The sequence below is a fragment of the Colius striatus genome, chromosome 9 (assembly GCF_028858725.1).
Source record: "Colius striatus isolate bColStr4 chromosome 9, bColStr4.1.hap1, whole genome shotgun sequence".
Taxonomy (NCBI): domain Eukaryota; kingdom Metazoa; phylum Chordata; class Aves; order Coliiformes; family Coliidae; genus Colius; species Colius striatus.
The window spans coordinates 19370287-19388620 of NC_084767.1; the positions used below are offsets into that span (position 1 = coordinate 19370287).

Genomic DNA, 18334 nt, shown 5'->3' on the forward strand with positions numbered 1-18334 from the left:
CACAGTTGCATCTGTGGTTCCACTCTCTGTTCCTGGTGATGCTGGGCACAGAGTGGGTTGTGCATCTGCACTGTGCCTTGTGAAGCTGTTTCCCTGGGTGGAGGTAGTACTTGGGGCTGGGAGCAGAGTGGGATTGTGCCACACGCACCTAACCATGCTCCAGCTCCATGGATGCCTGCTCCCCAGTCCCTAATTCCTGCTCCAAGGCCTGGAGAAGAGAACCTGTTCATTATTTTGATAAAGAAGTTGTTTCATTTTATACAGAGCCAAATGAGAAGCCTGGAGCTCCCCTTGGCGCCTCGGGGGTGTGGAGGAGCAGGAGGAACAGTGGATGTGGAACGCTGCCGTGTGCCCTGCTGTGGGTGTGGGACACATGCTGTGTACCCCGCTGCTCCTGGGCAATGGAAGCCTGGCTGTAGCTGGACTGGCTTTGCTCCTCTATACAGCAGGAACAATAGACCCCCTCAGAGTGTTCCCAGCTGGGGTGGCTTGCAAACATTGTCCCCTTGCAGGGGAGTGCCTTGGGCAGCTGGCCAGGCTGCAGCACGGCTCCCTGCTGGCAAAGGGAGCCGGCTGTGGGGAGGACAGCTTTTAAAATTATTTTCCTCTTGCCTTGGAGCATCTTCATTATAACTCAGCATTAAAATATCCCAGCTCTGTAATCATCAGAGGCTGCACTGTGTTTCATGCGGTCCCTTCCCACTTCATGGCTTCCCCTGCACCCAAGGGCATGGGTGCTGCCAGCACGACCGTGAGCCTGGAGCCGGAGCCCTGCTCCAACACACTGTACCAGCCATCATATGGGGGCTGCCTGCCCTGCCTGGGGCCTCATAGCTTGTGTGATCCTGAACGCTGGGGCGGCTCCATCCGTGATCCAGGCTGTGGTCCATCAGTGATGGTCATGTGAGCACCAGAGTGTAAAGCATCCCAGGGGCCTGTGGCCTCACTGCCGGGCGTTTCAGGGTCTGGCTGGAGCAGGCACCAAGCAACAGACAATGGTGCTGCAGGAGGAGAACCGTCACTCCTGAGTCCCAAGGATACTGCACAGGGTATCAGTCCGTGTGAATGTGCCTTGGACTGTGGCTGGAGACATACATTGATGGATTTGAAGCAGGGGCATTCTCTGATTACCAGACAGGGAGTCTGGCAGCTTGGGAGCAGACTTGTGCCAGTAGTGGGCCAGGTTGGGGAGGACTGGATGCAGGTAGCCTCTGCTGAACCCTGGGGAGATGCCTTGCAGGGAGCTCTCTCGGGTCTGTCTTGTTGGGTCTGTTCTGGATCCCTTTCTGGTCCTTTGTGGCAGCAAAGACACAGGAGTTATTGATGTGTTAGAAACCATCTAAGTGCCTGAGAATGGTCGTGTAGATGTTAAGGCTTCTCCCCTGAAAAAGGTGATGGAATCAGCTGAAAGGCATCTGCACCAATGCATGCAGCATGGACAACAAGCAGGAGGAGCTGGAAGCTCTTGTACAGCAAAAGAGCTATGACATAGTTGCATCACAGGGACATGGTGGGATGATTCACACAACTAGAAAGCTGCAATGGATGACTACAAACTCTCCAGAAGGGACAGGCAAAGAGAGAGAGAGGTGGTGGGCTAGCCCTCTGTGTTAGGGAATGTTTTGATTGCCCAGAGCTTATTGATGGTGTTGACTAGATCGAGTACTTACAGGTAAAAATCGGGGGAAGGTCTAACAAGGCAGATATCATGGTGGGAGTCTGTTCTAGATAAGATGAAGTCTGTCAGGATGAAGAAGCAGGCTAAGTTGTAAGTTATAATTCTATAAGCAGCTGGGAGAACACTCACAATTGCTAGCCCTTGTTCTCATGGTGGACTTCAACTTACCAGATGTTTGCTGGAAGTACAGTGCTGCAGAGAGGAACCAGACTTGGAGGTTTGTGGAGCGTGTGGAAGATAACTTCTTCACACAGCTGGTGCAGAAGCCAACTAGGGATGATGCCTTCTGATGTTTGTAAACAGAGAAGAACTTGTGGGTGATGTGATGGTTGGAGGCCATCTTGGGCACAGTGATCATAAAATCATATGGATTTTTGATTCTTGGAGAAGTAAGGGGTGAACAGAACCACTACCTTGGACTTCCAGAGGGCAGCCTTTGGCCTATTTAGGGACCTAGTCAATGAGTCCCTTGGGAGGCAGTCCTGAAGGACCAAGGCGTCCAGGAAGGCTGGACTTTCTTCAAGAAGGAAATCCTGAAGGTGCAGGAGCAGGCCAACCCCATGTGCTGAAAGATGAGAAGTGGGGGAAGAAGACTGACCTGTCTGAACAGAAAACTTTGACTGTAACTCCAGAAAAGAAGAGAGTATGACCTTTGGAAAAAGAGTCAGGCAACTCAGAAGGACTACAAGGAGGTCATGAGGTTGTGCAGGGAAAAAATTACGTGAGCCAAAGCCCAGCTAGGACTTAATCTGTCTACTGCCATAAAAGACAATAAATTATGGTTCTATAAACACATCAGCAACAAAAGGAAGATAACAAGAATTTCCATCCCTATTGGAAAGATAGAGATAGAGAATAAGGTACTTAATAACTTCTTTGCCACAGTCTTTGATGGTAAGACCAATTATTCTGCAGGTACCAGAGCTCCTGAGCTGGAAGACAGGGACAGGGAGCAGAACAGAGCCCCCATAATCCAAGGGGAAATGGTATGTGACCTGGACATACACAAATCTATGGGGCTGGATTGGATCCACCCAAAGGTGCTGAGGGAGATAGAAGGAGTGCTCACCAAGCCACTCTCTCAATCATTTATCAGCAGTCTTGGCTCACTGGGGAGGTCCCAGAGGGCTGGAGGATGGCCAGTGTGACACCCATCTACAAGAAGGGTCAGGAGGATCCTGGGAACCACAGGCCTGTCAGCCTGACCTTGATGCTGGGGGAGGTTATGGAACAGAACATTTTGAGTGCCATCATGTGGCATGTACAGGACAACGAGGTGATCAGGCCCAGTCAGCATGGCTTTATGAAAGGCAGGTCCTGCTTGACTAACCTGATCTCCTTCTATGACAGGGTGACCCACTTGTGGATGTGGGAAGGGCTATGGATGTTGTCTGCCTGGACAGTAAAGCTTCTGACCCTATTTGCCACAGCATTCTTCTGCAGAAGCTGGCTGCTCATGGCTTGGATGGGCTTACCCTTTGCTGGGTAAAAATCTGACCAAGTGGCTGAGCTCAAGGAGTGGTGGGGAATGGAGTCACTGTACCTGGAGATATTTAAAAACCATCTAACTGTGGTACTCAGGGACATGGTTCAGTGGTGGACATGGCAGTACTGGGTTAATGGTTGGACTCCATGGTCTTCAAGGTCTTTTCCGACCTAAACGATTCTGTGATTCTAAATATGTTTCCAGGAAAAATGGTGATGTCAGGGAACAGTGTGGTCAGTTAAGGCATCATCAAGAACGGCACAGAGAGCACAGAAAAGTGACCATCTCCAGGAACTCGTTCAGGATTCATTTTTCTTTTGAGTCATTAGTGGATTTTAAAAACTACAGAAGGAGCAGTGTTTGTACTGGCAGGCACTGAGCAGGGATTTCCTCCAGCAGAGGACAGCAGTGCACGCAGATCCTGCCGGATTGCAGCTCGGCCTGTGGAAATCCAGTACAACTTGGATGCAGAGGCCTGGATGGGAGAATGGTTTTGTCGCTGCATTGTTATATAATAAACATTTTAAGACATGTTTGCTCCTGTTAGGAGTTCTCATGTGCAGAATGCTGCCAAAAATGCAGCCTGGAGTGAAAATTGACAGCCAAGTCTGTGATGCATTGTTTCACAATGGAAAATAAAGCTGACTTTGCCCAAAAGTTGTGGTCCAACACTCCCTGCCTGCTTGAAGCATGGCTCATGTGATGCTTAGTACACAAATTTAATCATGTGCATTCTGAAAGGAAGGCTCCTCGTGAAAGATTTTGGACAAAACATGTTTACAGGGATGGAAAGTCAGATCTTCATGTCAGATTTACAAATATACATTTCTAACAGGCTGATATTGCAGAATCTCCCCAGATTTGAACATGCTCATTGAGAGTGCAACGGGTGCTGCAGACAGGCACATGATTGATCGTTCTCGGCCTCATCTGCGATTTTGTCTCTTCTCAGGGAGAAGATGAAGCTGTTACCCTCAAATCTTGCACACGGCGGAAAACCGACTCAATTGAGAAAAGGTTTTGCTTTGATGTGGAAGCTGTGGATCGGTGAGTGCCACGGGGCCCAGCAGCCTCAGCATGCTGGCAGCCTGGCTTATGGAGGGGTGCACATGCCGGGGGTTGCGCTGCCCGTGCGTGGGGAAAGGTTGCACTCATCCCTACGTGGCTTTCTTAGGTAGTTCTTGTGCAGTTCCCATGTTTCTCCTCCTTTAGTTGTACCCTCCGCCAATGGAAAGCATTAGTTCATGGAAACACACTTCTCTCTGGTGCCTCTAGCCAGGTGCTCTCAATATATTCAGTCAGAGCTCTGGTTTACAAGGTGCTGAGTTTACTCAAGTCTCTCAGACTTTAATGGTGTTTTAGCACTTCTGTAGTCTTTGGCCATGTAAGGTAAATGGTTGCAAGTATGGAAAAGGTGCTCTGTGGGTGTTTTGGCAGGGATGTGATGCTTCTTTCCAGCACTGGGCATGTGTTGGAATAACTTTGGCTTTTGTGCTGGAGAGTGACTGATGCTGGTCCACCATGGGTTGAGTGGTAATGGAAGTCTTGACTGGCACCCCTGGATACTTACATTAATTTCTTTTTACTGAAGGAGTAAAATGCCTTCTGATGTAATTTATCACGTAGCAGCTGAAACAGATGTATGTGTGGATTCAATGTATAGTGCCTAGGAATGAGAGCTTGTTATCTAATGAACATCACAGGCAGCTTACATATATAAACAGGAAAATGAGGCTGGGGTTGCTATTCCAAGTGGTATTAGTCACTGCCTCGTATCTTCCTCACTGCAGGAAGTTTACATGGTTTACAGAAGCTCATTCCAAAGTCACTGAACGTCTGTGCCCTCCTGTTGTGTGCCTGTTCATGTTCCAGCTGTCCTCTCCTATGCCTGGCCACTGCGGGAAAGCCCAGGAGGTCTTGGGAAAGCCCGAGTTAATCAAAACTCGAGGTGTTGACTAACGCTGGAATAACCCGTGGTACCTTTCCCTGCCCAGCCTCTGTTTCCGCAGCATTTCGCTGCCAGCACAGGGCAGGGAGGGGTTGGGGTAATGGAGCTGTGCCTGTGTTGGCTGAGGGATAAGATAACCCTGGGGCTGCCTCCTGCTCTCTGTAGCTGTGCTTTCCTCCAGAAAGCTGCAGTGTTTCTGCTGACATGGGGATTTTTTTTCCTATGGCTTGAGGTTATTTTTTTTTCAATGTGAAAATCAAAATAAAACTGGTAGGAGGAGAAGCCAGCCACCACAATAGTTTTCTTCTGCAGCATGTTCAGAGGCAACTAAACCTTCCCTTGATGTCTGGAGCCTGCTAGGCATGGGATCAAGAGCTACTTCAGAAATATGCCTATTGAATGTAAATAATGGCAGGGGAGTGGCGAAGGTGGGGAAACCTGAGAAATTGCTCATTTCATGTACACTTCTGCTGCAAGGGATTATCTCTTCCTCAGAGGACAGCAACAGCAGAAAACACGGAATAAAAGTCTGGTTTTCCCCCCAATAGGCAGGCAACTCTGCATATTTTTTGGTATCATGATTTGTCATTAGTTGTCTAAAAGTAATACTAATTTCCAAAATAGTTAAGCTAAGAGGAAGAGAAGGCAACAGATTTTGTCATGTCCAAAAGAGAGCGTGATGTGCCCACCCTGTCTCCCACTCCCTGGCTTAGTGATGCTGGGCATTGGGAGACCTGGGCATCGTTTAGGTGATGCTGTCTGTGGGCAGAATTTGCTCGAGATCACCTCTACCTTGCCCAGCTCCCATGATTTGGCCTGTTTTACAAAGTGGTGTGTATTGAGGAATGGTTTCCTTGCCAGCTTGGGATTTTCAGGGATTGACAGTGTGTGGATGCCACCCTGCAACTGTCCTGCCAGAGCCTGGCCCAGCTTTGCAGCCTGGCTCTAGGGTGACCTGGAGCTCTTTGTGCAGAGGTACCCGGTCCCAACTGGACCTTTGGGTTTTTGTCCTGTGTTTTTTTTTTAATTGTCTCTATTAATAGAGAAGTTAGAAACTTAATTTCTTGTTCTTCAGCCATATGCAGGAAGTCTGAGTGTGATTAAGGCAAATGTCCCCAAGTTGCTTCTCTGTCTATCATGTAATGTATTTTGACTTAGAGCAGTTTTCTCCTTTCTTTTCTATATGCAACTTCTAAATGAAAATTAGACTTGTAACCAACATCCAGCAAGAGTCAAGTGTCTTGTAACTAATTGGTGCATGCAGTCACCTGTCATTAAGCCAGCCCACGAGAACACTGTGATCCTGAGAAAACGTTGTGCATTTGTGGTGTTCAGAGGTAACGGTGAATAATGCCACTAGAGTGTGCTTCTCCTGAAGTCCTAAACTGCCTTTAGAAAGGTTAGCTTGGAAGCAGCTAGATTAAGAGAGCAGGAAGATTCTTCTGTACACATCGCGTGCTGTCAATGGACATCTGAATTGCATTGTCCCTTCCACAGTACATGTGGAGTGAGAATGTGCTAGGCCTTCCTTGGCAGAGCAAAGGGCAGTGCCTGCTGCTGTGGCTTTTGGCAAGTTTCAGTTTGTGCACTCCCTCTGTATGTTTCCAGAGACACATCCCATTGGGTTTTTCACGCTTTTCTGGGCTACCTGCTGCAGGTCCTCCAGAGCAGGGATGCTCCAGAAACATGTGCTAGGGATCCACAGGGATCCATGGACTCTGTCATGCCCTGGGGATCCACAGGGATCCATGGGCTCCCTGTGACTGTGCAAGAGGCAAAGTCCATTGGTGCCTCCAGCAGTGCTGCAAAGGTGATACATGGCTGCTTCTCAACATTTGTGTCTGAAACGTCTCTTACTGCTGCCACAGATGCCACTAAACCATGCAAAGGCCCCCACACACTAGCGTCCCTGTGGTGCTCTGCAGTGGGTGCCAGACACAGCCAGTAGCTATGTCTTTCAGTTACTTGTGAGCAGTGGTGCTAAGTGGGCAACGTGAAATCTGCTTCTTTCCCTGGCTCTCCTAAAGCATGTTCAATCATTAGGTGAGTTCTCTATGCACAGACTGGCCTTGTTACTTGTTTATTTTAGGGTGGCCTGGCAAGCTGTGTCTATCCAACTGACTAGGGGACGAGGCGGACACAGTGCAGGAGGAGCATGGGGCCGGGGCTATCCCTCTATCTCCTGCTGCAGCCAGCAATATAGAACCTGCAGTAATTATGGTTTGCTTGTGCATCAGTTCCTTTGCTAACAGCATAGAACACATGTCTAAGTACATAGGAGGAAATTTAATTTTCTACTCAAATGTTTTTATCTCCTGTCACCATAAAATCTGTGTAGCTCTTTAAGCTTGGCCTGTGCTACCTGGCATGCCGTTGGAGGATGCGGTACAATCCAGGTGCTGTGGTGCTGACCCAGGCCTAAGAAGCAAAGGGACCCTGCTCCAGTCCCTGGTGTGCCACACAGCTTGGAGCTGGACCTTGGCAGGTTCTTCCCAGCCATGTTCATTGACACAACCCTGGGCTTGTTATCAACACTGTGTTTTGGGAAACTGGTGTACATGCAACATAGGGTGCAGGCTTGGAGCTCTTTAAATAATACCTAGAAAAGCTGTTGCTTGTTAGGGGGAAAACCCCTTATTTTTTGACCTGGAACAATTCAGTGCTACTGAGCTGAAAATCTTGAGCCTGATTTGTTATTACAGCATTGCTTCTTTTTTTCTGTTGTCTGATAAGGAGATGCCAAAGCTCCCAGTGCTGAAAGCAGAAAAGCTATGGTACAAGTATCTGTGAGAGGTCTTAGAAATCCCTAACACTGCATTTGCAAGTAGTTCTGATTTTCCATGTTGGAAGCTAGGAACGTTTTATTGCTTTGTTACAGCAAAATTAGCCCCAGAATGGTGTTCTAGTGTCTGGATGAAATACGTTCCCAGCATGATGAATACTGCATTTTACTGTTAATGCTTTTTTTTCTAACTAAAGTTGTTAGTAGTCTCCATGCATTAAATCAGTTTTGTAAACAAGGTAAACAGGGATGACAGCCATTGTCTTACAAAATGAGCCTTAGGAGGAAGAGTATCTCATTTGGCTGATGACAAAGGCTTTGTAATTTACGATAATGTAGGTCATTGCTCTGGGCCAGAAGCAAAGCGCTTCCAATACCAATTGGCTTTTACGGGAACAGGAGGTATTAAAAATTTGGGTGTTTTGGTCTCTTAGTTGTTCATAAAGGCAGTAAACTCTGCACATAATGCCATTCCCCTGGGCACCTGCCCCTGAGGTGGCTGGCTCTGCACTCAGCTGTGCTGCGCAGTGGTTGGCGTCAGGTTGGGTGAGCTGCGAGGCACCTGCCCGAGCATTTCCTTGACCAGATGGTTTGCAGTAGGTGGGCTGTTGGCTTTGCTCTGGGTGTTTTTTTTGAGTGCCACCCTGACTGAAGCAGGGCACACTCACTGCTTCCTAGTGCTGGGGCTGGTTGGCCACCCCATCTCTGCTGGTGTTCCCTGCAGTGGTTGGCAGCTCTCGCTGATGTGTTGGACAGCACGTGCATTACAACCTGTACTTGTTCCTCCGCTGGTGTCTCCTTTCCAGTGACCTTTTAAACAAAGCAGTTTGTGGGGTTTTTGCAGGCGGGCTGGCAGCGAGCAGATGAAGCTCATTTGCTACTTGATGTTTTACAGAGACCTCCCCCAGCCCCTGTGCCTGCAGAGCTACTGATGGTGGTTTTACTAGCTTTACATGGACAAGTGAGACTATGAACCCAGGAACAAAATCTCCCCCTTATTTACATCTTTTCCCCTCTTGGTTTTGGGGCCACATCTGATTGCTGGTGCCTGAACCAGTGCCTCACAACTGTGGGGTTCTACCTGGGGTGCCAGTGGTGTGTGAGTGCACTGCTGTGCTCAGACTGGGGCTGCAAACTTCTCTGTGTGCTCAACTCCAACCAGCCCTCAAGACCCTGTTATTAATCTGCTCTTATGGCTCTTTCATTCAGCAGTTTAGATTGTCTCAGTATGATAAGCTGCTCCAGGAGTTGAAAGTTCTTATCTGTTTCTATTGCTTTCAGTGTTTGTTTGTTTTTCTGGAAGAAGGAAAAGCTATTGGACTTTCTCATTTTCTCTGTGTGCTTAGTCATAGCTCCTTAAAACCAGGCTGTTTTTCACAAAAGCTGAGATAGTGAGAAAATTCAAATTTCCTGTGTGGTCTTGTATGGAAAAATCTTTTTAGTTTTTAGATTGTAGCATATTGAAAATATACTTTCTTGCAAAGTGTTTGCCACATCCTAGTCTGGTCTCATGCTCCTACATACACTCAGTTTAGAAACAGATTCCTTACGATCACAAAATGTCCCTTTCCTCCCCTTGCATCCCAGAGGTGGCAAAGGGTTTTGGTGCCTGGAGGTTGAAATGTAGCATGCAGCATCTAGGAATGGATCAATAGGTCCTTTATGCTGTTTACCACAACAGTTCACTTTTGTGTGTCTCAGATGTCAGGCCCAGGAGGGACTGGGGAGCTGAGTGACAGGCTTGGGGCTGACTCTAGTGGGCAGAGGGGGCTCCTCCAGCTGTGACCCTGTGCATGCCACATCAGGCTTTAGGAGAGGATGTGAGCTACCCAACAGCAAAACCTAGCTAAGCTCCAGTATCTGGGATCATTTGTGTGCTAGGTGAGGGAACGAAGACAGACATGTTTGGTTTATCTTTTGGGAAAGGAAGTCAGAGAAGAGTCTTCTCTGTCTCAGGCTCTACACTGCATAATTGAGATATCTGTAATCTAATGAGTGCACTTTTAGAAGTGGTTGATAGGCAGGGAAACCCAATGGAAATGAGACTGTGGGGTAAGGCGTGTTGATAGCATTAGGAGGAAGCACCAGCCATCCTACCTGACTGTTAAGCACATGGTACCCCCTGGGCATTGTCCAAATAAATAATGAATGAGGTGTAACGTATGGGGTGTGTTTTAGATGCATCACCACCAGGAAGATGGTTCTGCTCAGGAAAGTGGTGCAATGGATGATTTGGCAAATGAACACAGTGGGAGGAAATGCAGAGCTATTTGCAATGTAAATAGATCTTTAATTCAGTTTCACAGCCCCTCCCCTCATGCTGTTAAATAAGCTTGACTTTGAAGTGAAGAGTTGTTATCTGCTCAAAGGCAGAGCAAACATTTTCATGTTATCACCTTTTGCCCTGTGCTGAGGGAACCTGGCGCAGCAGATACCGGTGCTGTCTCCCTGGCAGATACCAGAGCTGTCTCCCTGGCACCTCCTTGAGTTGCTGGGAGTCCGGTGCTGAACATACCATGAGTGAATGATTTGAATTTCTTTGGTTTAGTGTCTCTGCTAAAGAGGCGGAAATTCCAACCTTTCCTTTTTCCATGTCTCCCTAGTTAGGCTAGACCCCTTCTAGGGCTTTCTGCTTAGGATATCTGTGCCGTCAGCAGCAGCTTGCCATAAACTCATGCTTAAGCATTGACTGAAAGGGAGTGCAGCTGAGACCTCTGATCACCCAAGAAAAGACCTGCCCTGCCATGAGGGAAGGATTTGCTGTCAGCCCTTAGCCAGTGCCACGGCAGCTATTCAGCTACCAGGGACTGCTTTCGAATCGTTTTGTCTCTGCACAACACAGAGCTTTGTTCAATGTTTTGAAAATACTTGGCTTTGGATGTTGAACGTTTTCTTTCTCAAATGGGGCGATGGTTAAGTGGTTTCCTTTTCCCTTCAAAATGGGTAAACTTCCAAACCACTAAGCTGGTGCGTATTGACTGACTCACCAATGGGATTAGTGGAGATCAAACACATTATGTCTGGTTTACTTGGACCTGAGCTTGTTGCAAGCCTGAATGCAAGGCTTCTGCTGATGAAACAGTACTGAGCTACTCTGTGTGTGTGGGAAGCCCACTGTTGTGTTGATTGGATGGGGAGCAGAGTTAGGGAGAGAGTTAATCCTGTGTTTCTTGTCTGTGTGTACAACAGAAGCAACAGAAGATGGGCCAAGCCCACCACTATGAGAGCTCCTATTAATATTTTCCTTCCTAACAGAGGATTGGCTCTTATCAAGGACCAAATAACTGCAGAGTGTTGTTGCAGCTCACGTTCTCCTACTGAATTGCTGTTGGGAAGTTCAAGTTAGAAATTTCCTCACTTCCCAGGCCTTATCAGTTTTTGAAGACTTAGTACTGAAAGGAGCCTGTGTGCTCTGCTGAGCTCTGTCCAAAGGCACTTGGCAGCTCCTGAGGTTAAGTTACTCTTCCCACCTTGTGCAGCCCGATGCTCCCCAGGCAGTGATCCCAGCTCTCCGCAGCCGCAGCTGCAGCCGTTGTGCTTTGCTGTGGGTGGTAATGGCAGCATCAGAAGTTCTCTGCTGTCACACTTTCACTGGATGAAACCTCACAAGCATTGCTGCAGAGATAATGCCAATAACCACCCAGAGCACGCTGAGTCGTGCAGCGCTCTGGCTGTGCCTGCATCTCCCCTGTTGCCAGGGCTTCTGCCTGCTCTCCTCCTGCAGAAATAGCTACTGTGCTCTGCTAATGCATCTGAAAATAGCCTGGGAGGAAGCAGAAGGACTAGACCAAACAAACAGGATAGGTCTTGGCCATTTTGTCCCGACAGGGGCCCCTCCTTGCTCTCGTGGGTGCTGTGCGGGCAGCTGGGTCCTGCTGCGGGGTCTGCTGGGAGCAGCAGCAGGGCAGGATGTGGCTATCCCTTTGGATCCTGGAGAGGCTGAGGAGGCACAGGGCTACCTGGGCTCTTTGGGTCTGGTCTGCTGGCTGCAAGACAAGCTGGGATGTTGGGGATTGAAAGCCTGACAGCTTGCAGCCAAGCAAGGTGCAGTAAATGTCAGCCTACAGTGCAGCCCGTGGGGATACAGTGTTGGCTTCCACCAACAGCAGCACGTTCGTCTCGTGCAAAGATACAACCACACCTGAAGTTGTGCAAATACTCTCCACCATGTTAAATCCATCATGACCTTGGTGGTCAGGCTTACCAAAGCTAATTACCAATTAAGTTTTAACTCCTTGCGTGGAAAAGGTGGTCCAGGAGTAGGCTTAAGATCCCTTTATGGGTGGTGAAGGTGGCATTGGCCCTTGGGTGAGGGCATAAGCAAACAAAGAAGTGTTTTTTGGAGGCTGGATTTATAGTACAGCTCATATACTGTTGTGTGTGATGGCAGGGGAGTGGCAGGACTGGGCAGAACCAGCCAGTGCAGGAGGGAGTACCCTGGGGCACCCCAGGACTCCTTGCAGCACTGCCCCTGCAAGGTCACCTTCCTTGTTTCTCCTGCCATGGCCATGCTTAGCCCAGCTGCAGGTGAGCTGTCTGGATGGGAGCTAGAGGAAAAATTTGGCATCCAGCTCTCTTACTCTAAAAACACTGAAAATGTATGTTGATTGTTGGAGATAACCTCTGCTTATTTGCTGATCCTGATTAGGACCTGCAGGGACATCCCTGGAAAGGTCAGGCTGGGTTCAGCCCCATGCTGCTGGGGCTTGGCTAGGAAGAAGGTTATCCTCTTCCTCTCTCTTGTGGGAAATATATCCTTGTCATCTTTTGGTTTCCACATTGCAGTTTATTTACGGTATTCCCTTTGTCTCCGCAGGCCTGGTGTGATCACCATGCAGGCACTCTCAGAAGAGGATCGAAGGCTGTGGATGGAGGCAATGGATGGCCGGGAACCGGTGAGCAGATACGTTAGTGAAAAAGAGTTTGAGAAATTTGTGGAGAGCTTTTTGTAGCCTGAGGCAGGTTGTTTGCTGCAGAGCAGGCTGTCACGCAGCGCCCGCCAACCGGTGTGAGAGCTGGAACCGTGGGGCAGATTGCGCCTTCTGCCAAGAGAATAGTTTAATCCCTTGGTTAAATATTTGAGGTAATACTGTATCTCCTGTGCTTGGATTGCTTGAAGGTGTGGTGGCAAGGAGGAGGGTAGACTTGGCCAGCACAAACATGCTGCTGTGCTGTGCTGAAAGGAAAACATGGCAAAGAGAGAAGTGGAAGAAAATACACTGTAGATTTCCAAGGCTTTTTGGAAATGAGTCCTGCAACTCATCTGGCAGCCATTTCTGGGTCTTGTAGAGAGGTGCAGATTTTGTGTGAGCAGAGGAGTGTAGCCCCTGTTCCCCCTACTCGGTGATAGGCTCCTCGCTGCTGTGTTTACTCCTGCACAGGCTTCCTTACCTCTGGAAGAGATTATGGAGGTTTTCAGAAAACTCATAGTTACTGGGTTTTTACTTTTTAGTATGCACGCAAACTTCACTGCCAAGCTTAAAGAGCTGTGGCTGGTTCTGCCTGGGCTCCTTCAGTGCTGGTGCAGGTGCTGCATGTCAGCCATGTGGTTCTGCTCTGTGGTGGTGTGGCGGCTGTCCGGCAGTGAGCGGCAACAGCAGCACCAACCAGCAGCCTCTGTACCCAGAGCACAACTAGACTGTGGGCCTCTGTGCCTCAGTGTGGCCAAAAGCATAGCAGGATATGAAGAGAAACTTGGCAGATAGCAGGAGCAGCCAGGGCTGTTATGGGACAGCCCATACTTTTTTGGAGTATGTGTCTGTGCTTCTGGGCTTGAGCCAGGCTCTGGCAGCTAGGGGAGAGCCCATGTGGGGAGCAGGTGTCCCCTCCCAGCACAGCTCTCCTGCCGCAGACTGGTACTGGTTTGAGCAGATCCCTTGCCAATCCATGACAAGGTCCTTGTTTGTCAGAAAAAAATAATTCATGAAAGGCAGGTGGTGGGTACACACGGGCTGTTTGGTGGAGACTGGAAAGCACATGCTGGGCTTAGTCAAGCAACTTGTTTTTGAAACGTGGTAGTTTGGAGGTCAGGGAGGCTCTGTGTGTGTGAGGGTATTTCAGGTAAAGGACTTAGTTGTGGATTACAGCCAGGTCTCAGCCTGGAATCCTAGATCCATCGGGTAATTCAGGTAGGACAGGAGGTTTTTAGTCCAACCTCCTTCTCAGACCAGATTGCTTAGGGTTGGGTGCTGAGCATATCTGAGGGAGGAGAGTGCACAGCCTCCATGGGCTCTACTGCTTCATTTTCCTCCAGATACTCAATCTGAACCTCTACCCTTTCAATTTACTCTTCTTGTCTCTTGTCCTCTCACCATGCAGGCTTGCAAGGAGCCTGGCTCTGACTTTCTGATGCCTTCCCTGTAGGAAGGGTGCTGTCAGGTCCCTCCAAAGCTTTTCCTTCTCCAAGCTGAATAAACCTCACTCCCTAAAAGGGCATGTGCTGTGTAGCTTGGACCTACTTCTGATGGTGATCACAGCTCTCTGCCACATTGCTTTCCTCCCTGCGGCAAAATGATGCTTCTGAGACAGAACTGCTCAGTTACACCTGCAGACATGCCATTTCCAAGAACAAGCACTGTGGAATGCACAGACACAGAAACAAAAAAATGACTGAATGTGTGTTATGTGTGCAGGACAAACCTCTGTTCCCCTTTTCTCTTGTGTGTTGACAAGGCACGCCTGTTTGGGTGAGCCAGGCTGCTCCTCCACCTTGACTCTTGACCTGGGTGTCCTTGCCCTGGGGCAGCGGTGGTGAGAAGACACTAGATGTAGGTTTTAGCAACCTTCATCGTGCAAGCTGTTTTATTCCCTCCTAAATTAACCCCTACGTTGGTTCTGTGGCACCTGAAGACAGCATAATATTTTCAATTTCTTCAGAAACGAGATGTGCATACTTGCTTCTAATCTGGATCAAGCCTTGTCCTCTGGGAGCCTGTCCCCCTGCCTCGCCTCCTCTGGGAGCTGTTGTTGCAAGGATGTGAAACCCAGGCAGCTACAATGGGAGCTGCATGAATATGGTCATCCAGTTTCGTTTTGACCTGCTACTAGGATTATTTTGACTGTTACCAAAGTTTGGCACAAGAGCAGAGCCAGTCTGTTAGGATTAGGTTGAGGTGCAGAGGTGCAGCCAGAGATTTTGCTTGTTTGCAAAGTGCTTATACATGCAAAAGGTGCTCTGTAAGTAGTGCAGGACTGCCTGGATTATCCTGTTTCAGAATCTAGTTATGTCTTTCAAAAACACACAGGTCTTCATGCTGCCGCCTGCATGTTTCTGTTCTTCCCTATCATGCCCATCGGCTTAGGGTAGCTTGTTCTTCCAGCACATCAAGGATTGTTGCTGTGCATTAATGCAATACCTCATGGTGCTTAAATGCTAATGGCATTTAAACCTGGTCTTCCAGGTGTGGTGTGGGAGCCATGGGAATGAAACCTGCATGGAAATGGATCCAAGAGGCATTTTGCTTCTGAAGATGGTGCATGTTGACAGACAAGGTAGCTCCTTGTCCTCAGTTTTCCTCCTTGATCCATCAAAAGTAGAACTATTGGTCTGTCCTGTTTGGGTTCTTATCCTGCAGCTCCAGCGTGTGGGATCTTACTTGCTCCTCATAGATTTCTTTGAGCAAGAGACAAGGATTTAACTTTTAAGTTCTAGAGACAGCCATTCTATGTCTTGACTGTATTTCTGTAACCTAAAAACTCTACTGGAAAGAATGCCTGTTTTTTTCCTTTGATTTGAATATCCAGTGTGGGAAAGATTGTCACAGTGGGGACAGTAATTCCTTGTGCAAATTCAGGCTGTGAAGGGATTAAAGTAGACTGGAGTTTGTTTCTTAATTGTAATTAAAAAACTAAAACCAAACCTTGCATTACATTTTAGTAAGATCTAAACGTAGAATGTGGGCCCCATTAGCCAAGACATTTGTCACAACTTGAAAAGATTTATTATATATCTTACAGTCAAAGCAGTCTCCAGATAGCTATCATCAGTTTGTTAACTCGTACCCCTTACTAATTTGGCTGAAATCCCTGTGTTGACTTTGGGTTTTCTTTTATGTTTAAGAGACTGGAAATGGGAGAAAATCCTCACTTCATAACGGAGCAGTTGCGTTCCTTTTTGTTAGGATGCTCAGGATAAGGTTCCTGTGGTTTTTCTCCTCTGGTGATGCAGTGTATGATGGAGACTGGAGTGATTCTGAAACATCCTTGGAGCCTAAGCTAAGACTGAGAGCTGTGTTGGCCTGTGGTGGTAGCTGTGGTAGGCTGTGGGGTTGAGAGGCACACATGGGGCTGTTTGCTTTGTGGCAAAGAAGCAAACACGATAAGCATTTCAGGAAGGTTGTGGCTTTGCTTGCCAAGCCTGCAGTGAGCGTGCCAGCCAAGGGAGAGGTGGTGGGGTCAGTGGTTCCTGCTATTGCCTCCCGAGCGTGTCGGGAATCTTAGAAACTATCCTCCCATCAGTGAGAGTAGAAGTGAGGTGCTGGCTGTGAAGCATTTGCAACATGAAAATGATTCTCCAGGAATGTAAGCCTCACAGTGTAAGGGTGTGTAGAGGGTTAGGGAAATGAAATGTGTTAGATCATGTCCCTGTTGAGCTGTATTAATCAGTTGTCCATAACCTTGAATAGTGATGAAGTTAGGTAAATGGCAAATGCAACAGACTGTCATCCTGTCAGAGGAAATAAGACAAGGATGGGATCTGAGCAGTGCTGTTCTGGCACTGGCATCATGCTGCCCTTTGCTCAACTTGTTTTATTCTTTAAGGCAATGAAAGGAAATGAAAACACAACCAGCGTTTTGTATCAGATTTAGTTTTGTTAGTGTTCTGTGTCTGAGTGCACCATGGACTGGGGACAAGCAGTGAGACTCATGCCCTTGCAGTGCTTTCTCCTTTCCTTCTGTTCGTTCCCTTTACACTGAGTTCAGATTTCTAACATAATCTACAAGCTTGCAAAGGTAAGAACAAACTAGGAAATCCCTTGCATGCTTTGAGGGACCTGAAGTTGGTCCCTGAATGGAAAGGCATCAAGGCAGAACTGGTGGGGTTTGTCCTGGGACCTCTCAGGGGTCAGACCTGTTGTAATAGAAAGGCCCTGTTCAACTTGGCACTCACGTAACTTAGTCCTCTTTTAATAGAACTCCATCCTCTGGCAAGCAAATAAGGTTTCTGCTCCCTTTCTGTAAGGAAATTCCAGGACCTCACCGCTCTGATGTCTAGAAACCTTCCCAGAGTTTCCCATCCACCCAGGTCTAGTCATGTCTGCTCCTCCATGGAGGGCCACCACACTTGATGGTCATTGAACCCTGTGAAGCTGAAGGCCATGGAGGACAGTCTAGTGGTAGTGGCTGTGAACCTTAACAAGAACTTGAAGCCTTTCCTTGTCAATGTGGGGAGTCTGATCCTGCACCATTTTGACAGGTGCTAAGGACTTTTGCTTGCAGCCCATGAGTGCTTGGAGCAATCAGACATGTCATGGTGAGCATGAAGGACTTGATTCCCTTCCTGCAGCTACCTCAGGGCTCCCAGCTACAGCCCAGTTAAGCAGATCCCAGCTCCTCCTCACCTCCACAGCTGTGAGGGCCACCCTGACCACTGCAAGGGCTGTGGTGGCTGCTTTGGTACAGAGATACTGGGAGATGTTACCCCTTGGGTGTTTGGTGTCGCATCTGTGCTGTTGGGAGCAGAGGTTGGGCTGGTCCCATGGGTCCCCATGTTGCGGGCAGCACAAGATGGATGGAGCAGGGCTGAGGGAGGAGGAGGCCCTGCGAACACTCTCCACTAGAGGGCAAGCTGAGACCAGCCCACTCATTGCACTTGTGCTTCACGGGGGGAGGGCAGCTCCCTGCATCGCAGGGGCTCTGCAGGGTGTCCACCCCTTGCCCACTGGCCCTGGGGGCTGTGGGTTTGGGGCAGGGATGTGCTGGGTTGCCAGAACCTGTTGCCTGACTCCTGTGCTCAGCCAGCACCATTTGTACTGCACAGGATGGGGAAAGCTTTCACTTCCCAGTTCTGTCCCCAAAACCCAGCACAGCGCAAAATTGGAGCTGCTTCCCTTGTCCGTTCCTTGGTCTTTCTTCTGCTACCCCCAAAGAAGAAGCTGGTAATTTCTGAGACAGGCAGTGTTTAATCACAGTACGTGAGGGGTGGCATGTGCAGACCTTCAAAACTTATAAGGTGTCTCGACTTCTCCTTCCTCAGCCGTGTAGTCCTTTCCCTAGGCCTGTCCCTCTATGACCTCCAGACCTGAGGCTTGGTGTTAAACGCTCTGGTTTGGGCCTGGAGCGTCCTGGGGTCCCTTTCCAGTGTCCCTTCCCAGAGTCCCTGTGGTCAGGGTCTCCACTGCAGGTGTGGCAGCTCTGGCCACACACCACTGAGGCTGATGGTGCTGGGAAGCACCTCTGAAGCTCCCACTGCTGTGGTCCTGGGCCCAGCCCTGCAGCCGT

General features: G+C 48.7%; 1 protein-coding gene across 7 annotated transcripts in view; it reads left to right on the plus strand.

The window, feature by feature from the left end:
* The window catches only part of ARHGAP26 (Rho GTPase activating protein 26), a 154682-nt gene that overhangs the window by 30744 nt on the left and 105604 nt on the right, over positions 1-18334 (plus strand). For all 7 annotated transcript variants that reach the window (XR_009819239.1, XR_009819240.1, XM_062002119.1 and 4 more), the window contains 2 exons: positions 4117-4211; positions 12711-12789. Coding sequence is in view for 5 of the 7 variants with exons in the window: in XM_062002119.1 (XP_061858103.1) it covers positions 4117-4211; positions 12711-12789 (174 nt within the window). In the remaining 2 variants the exon portion in view is untranslated. The remainder of the gene's footprint in view (positions 1-4116; positions 4212-12710; positions 12790-18334) is intronic.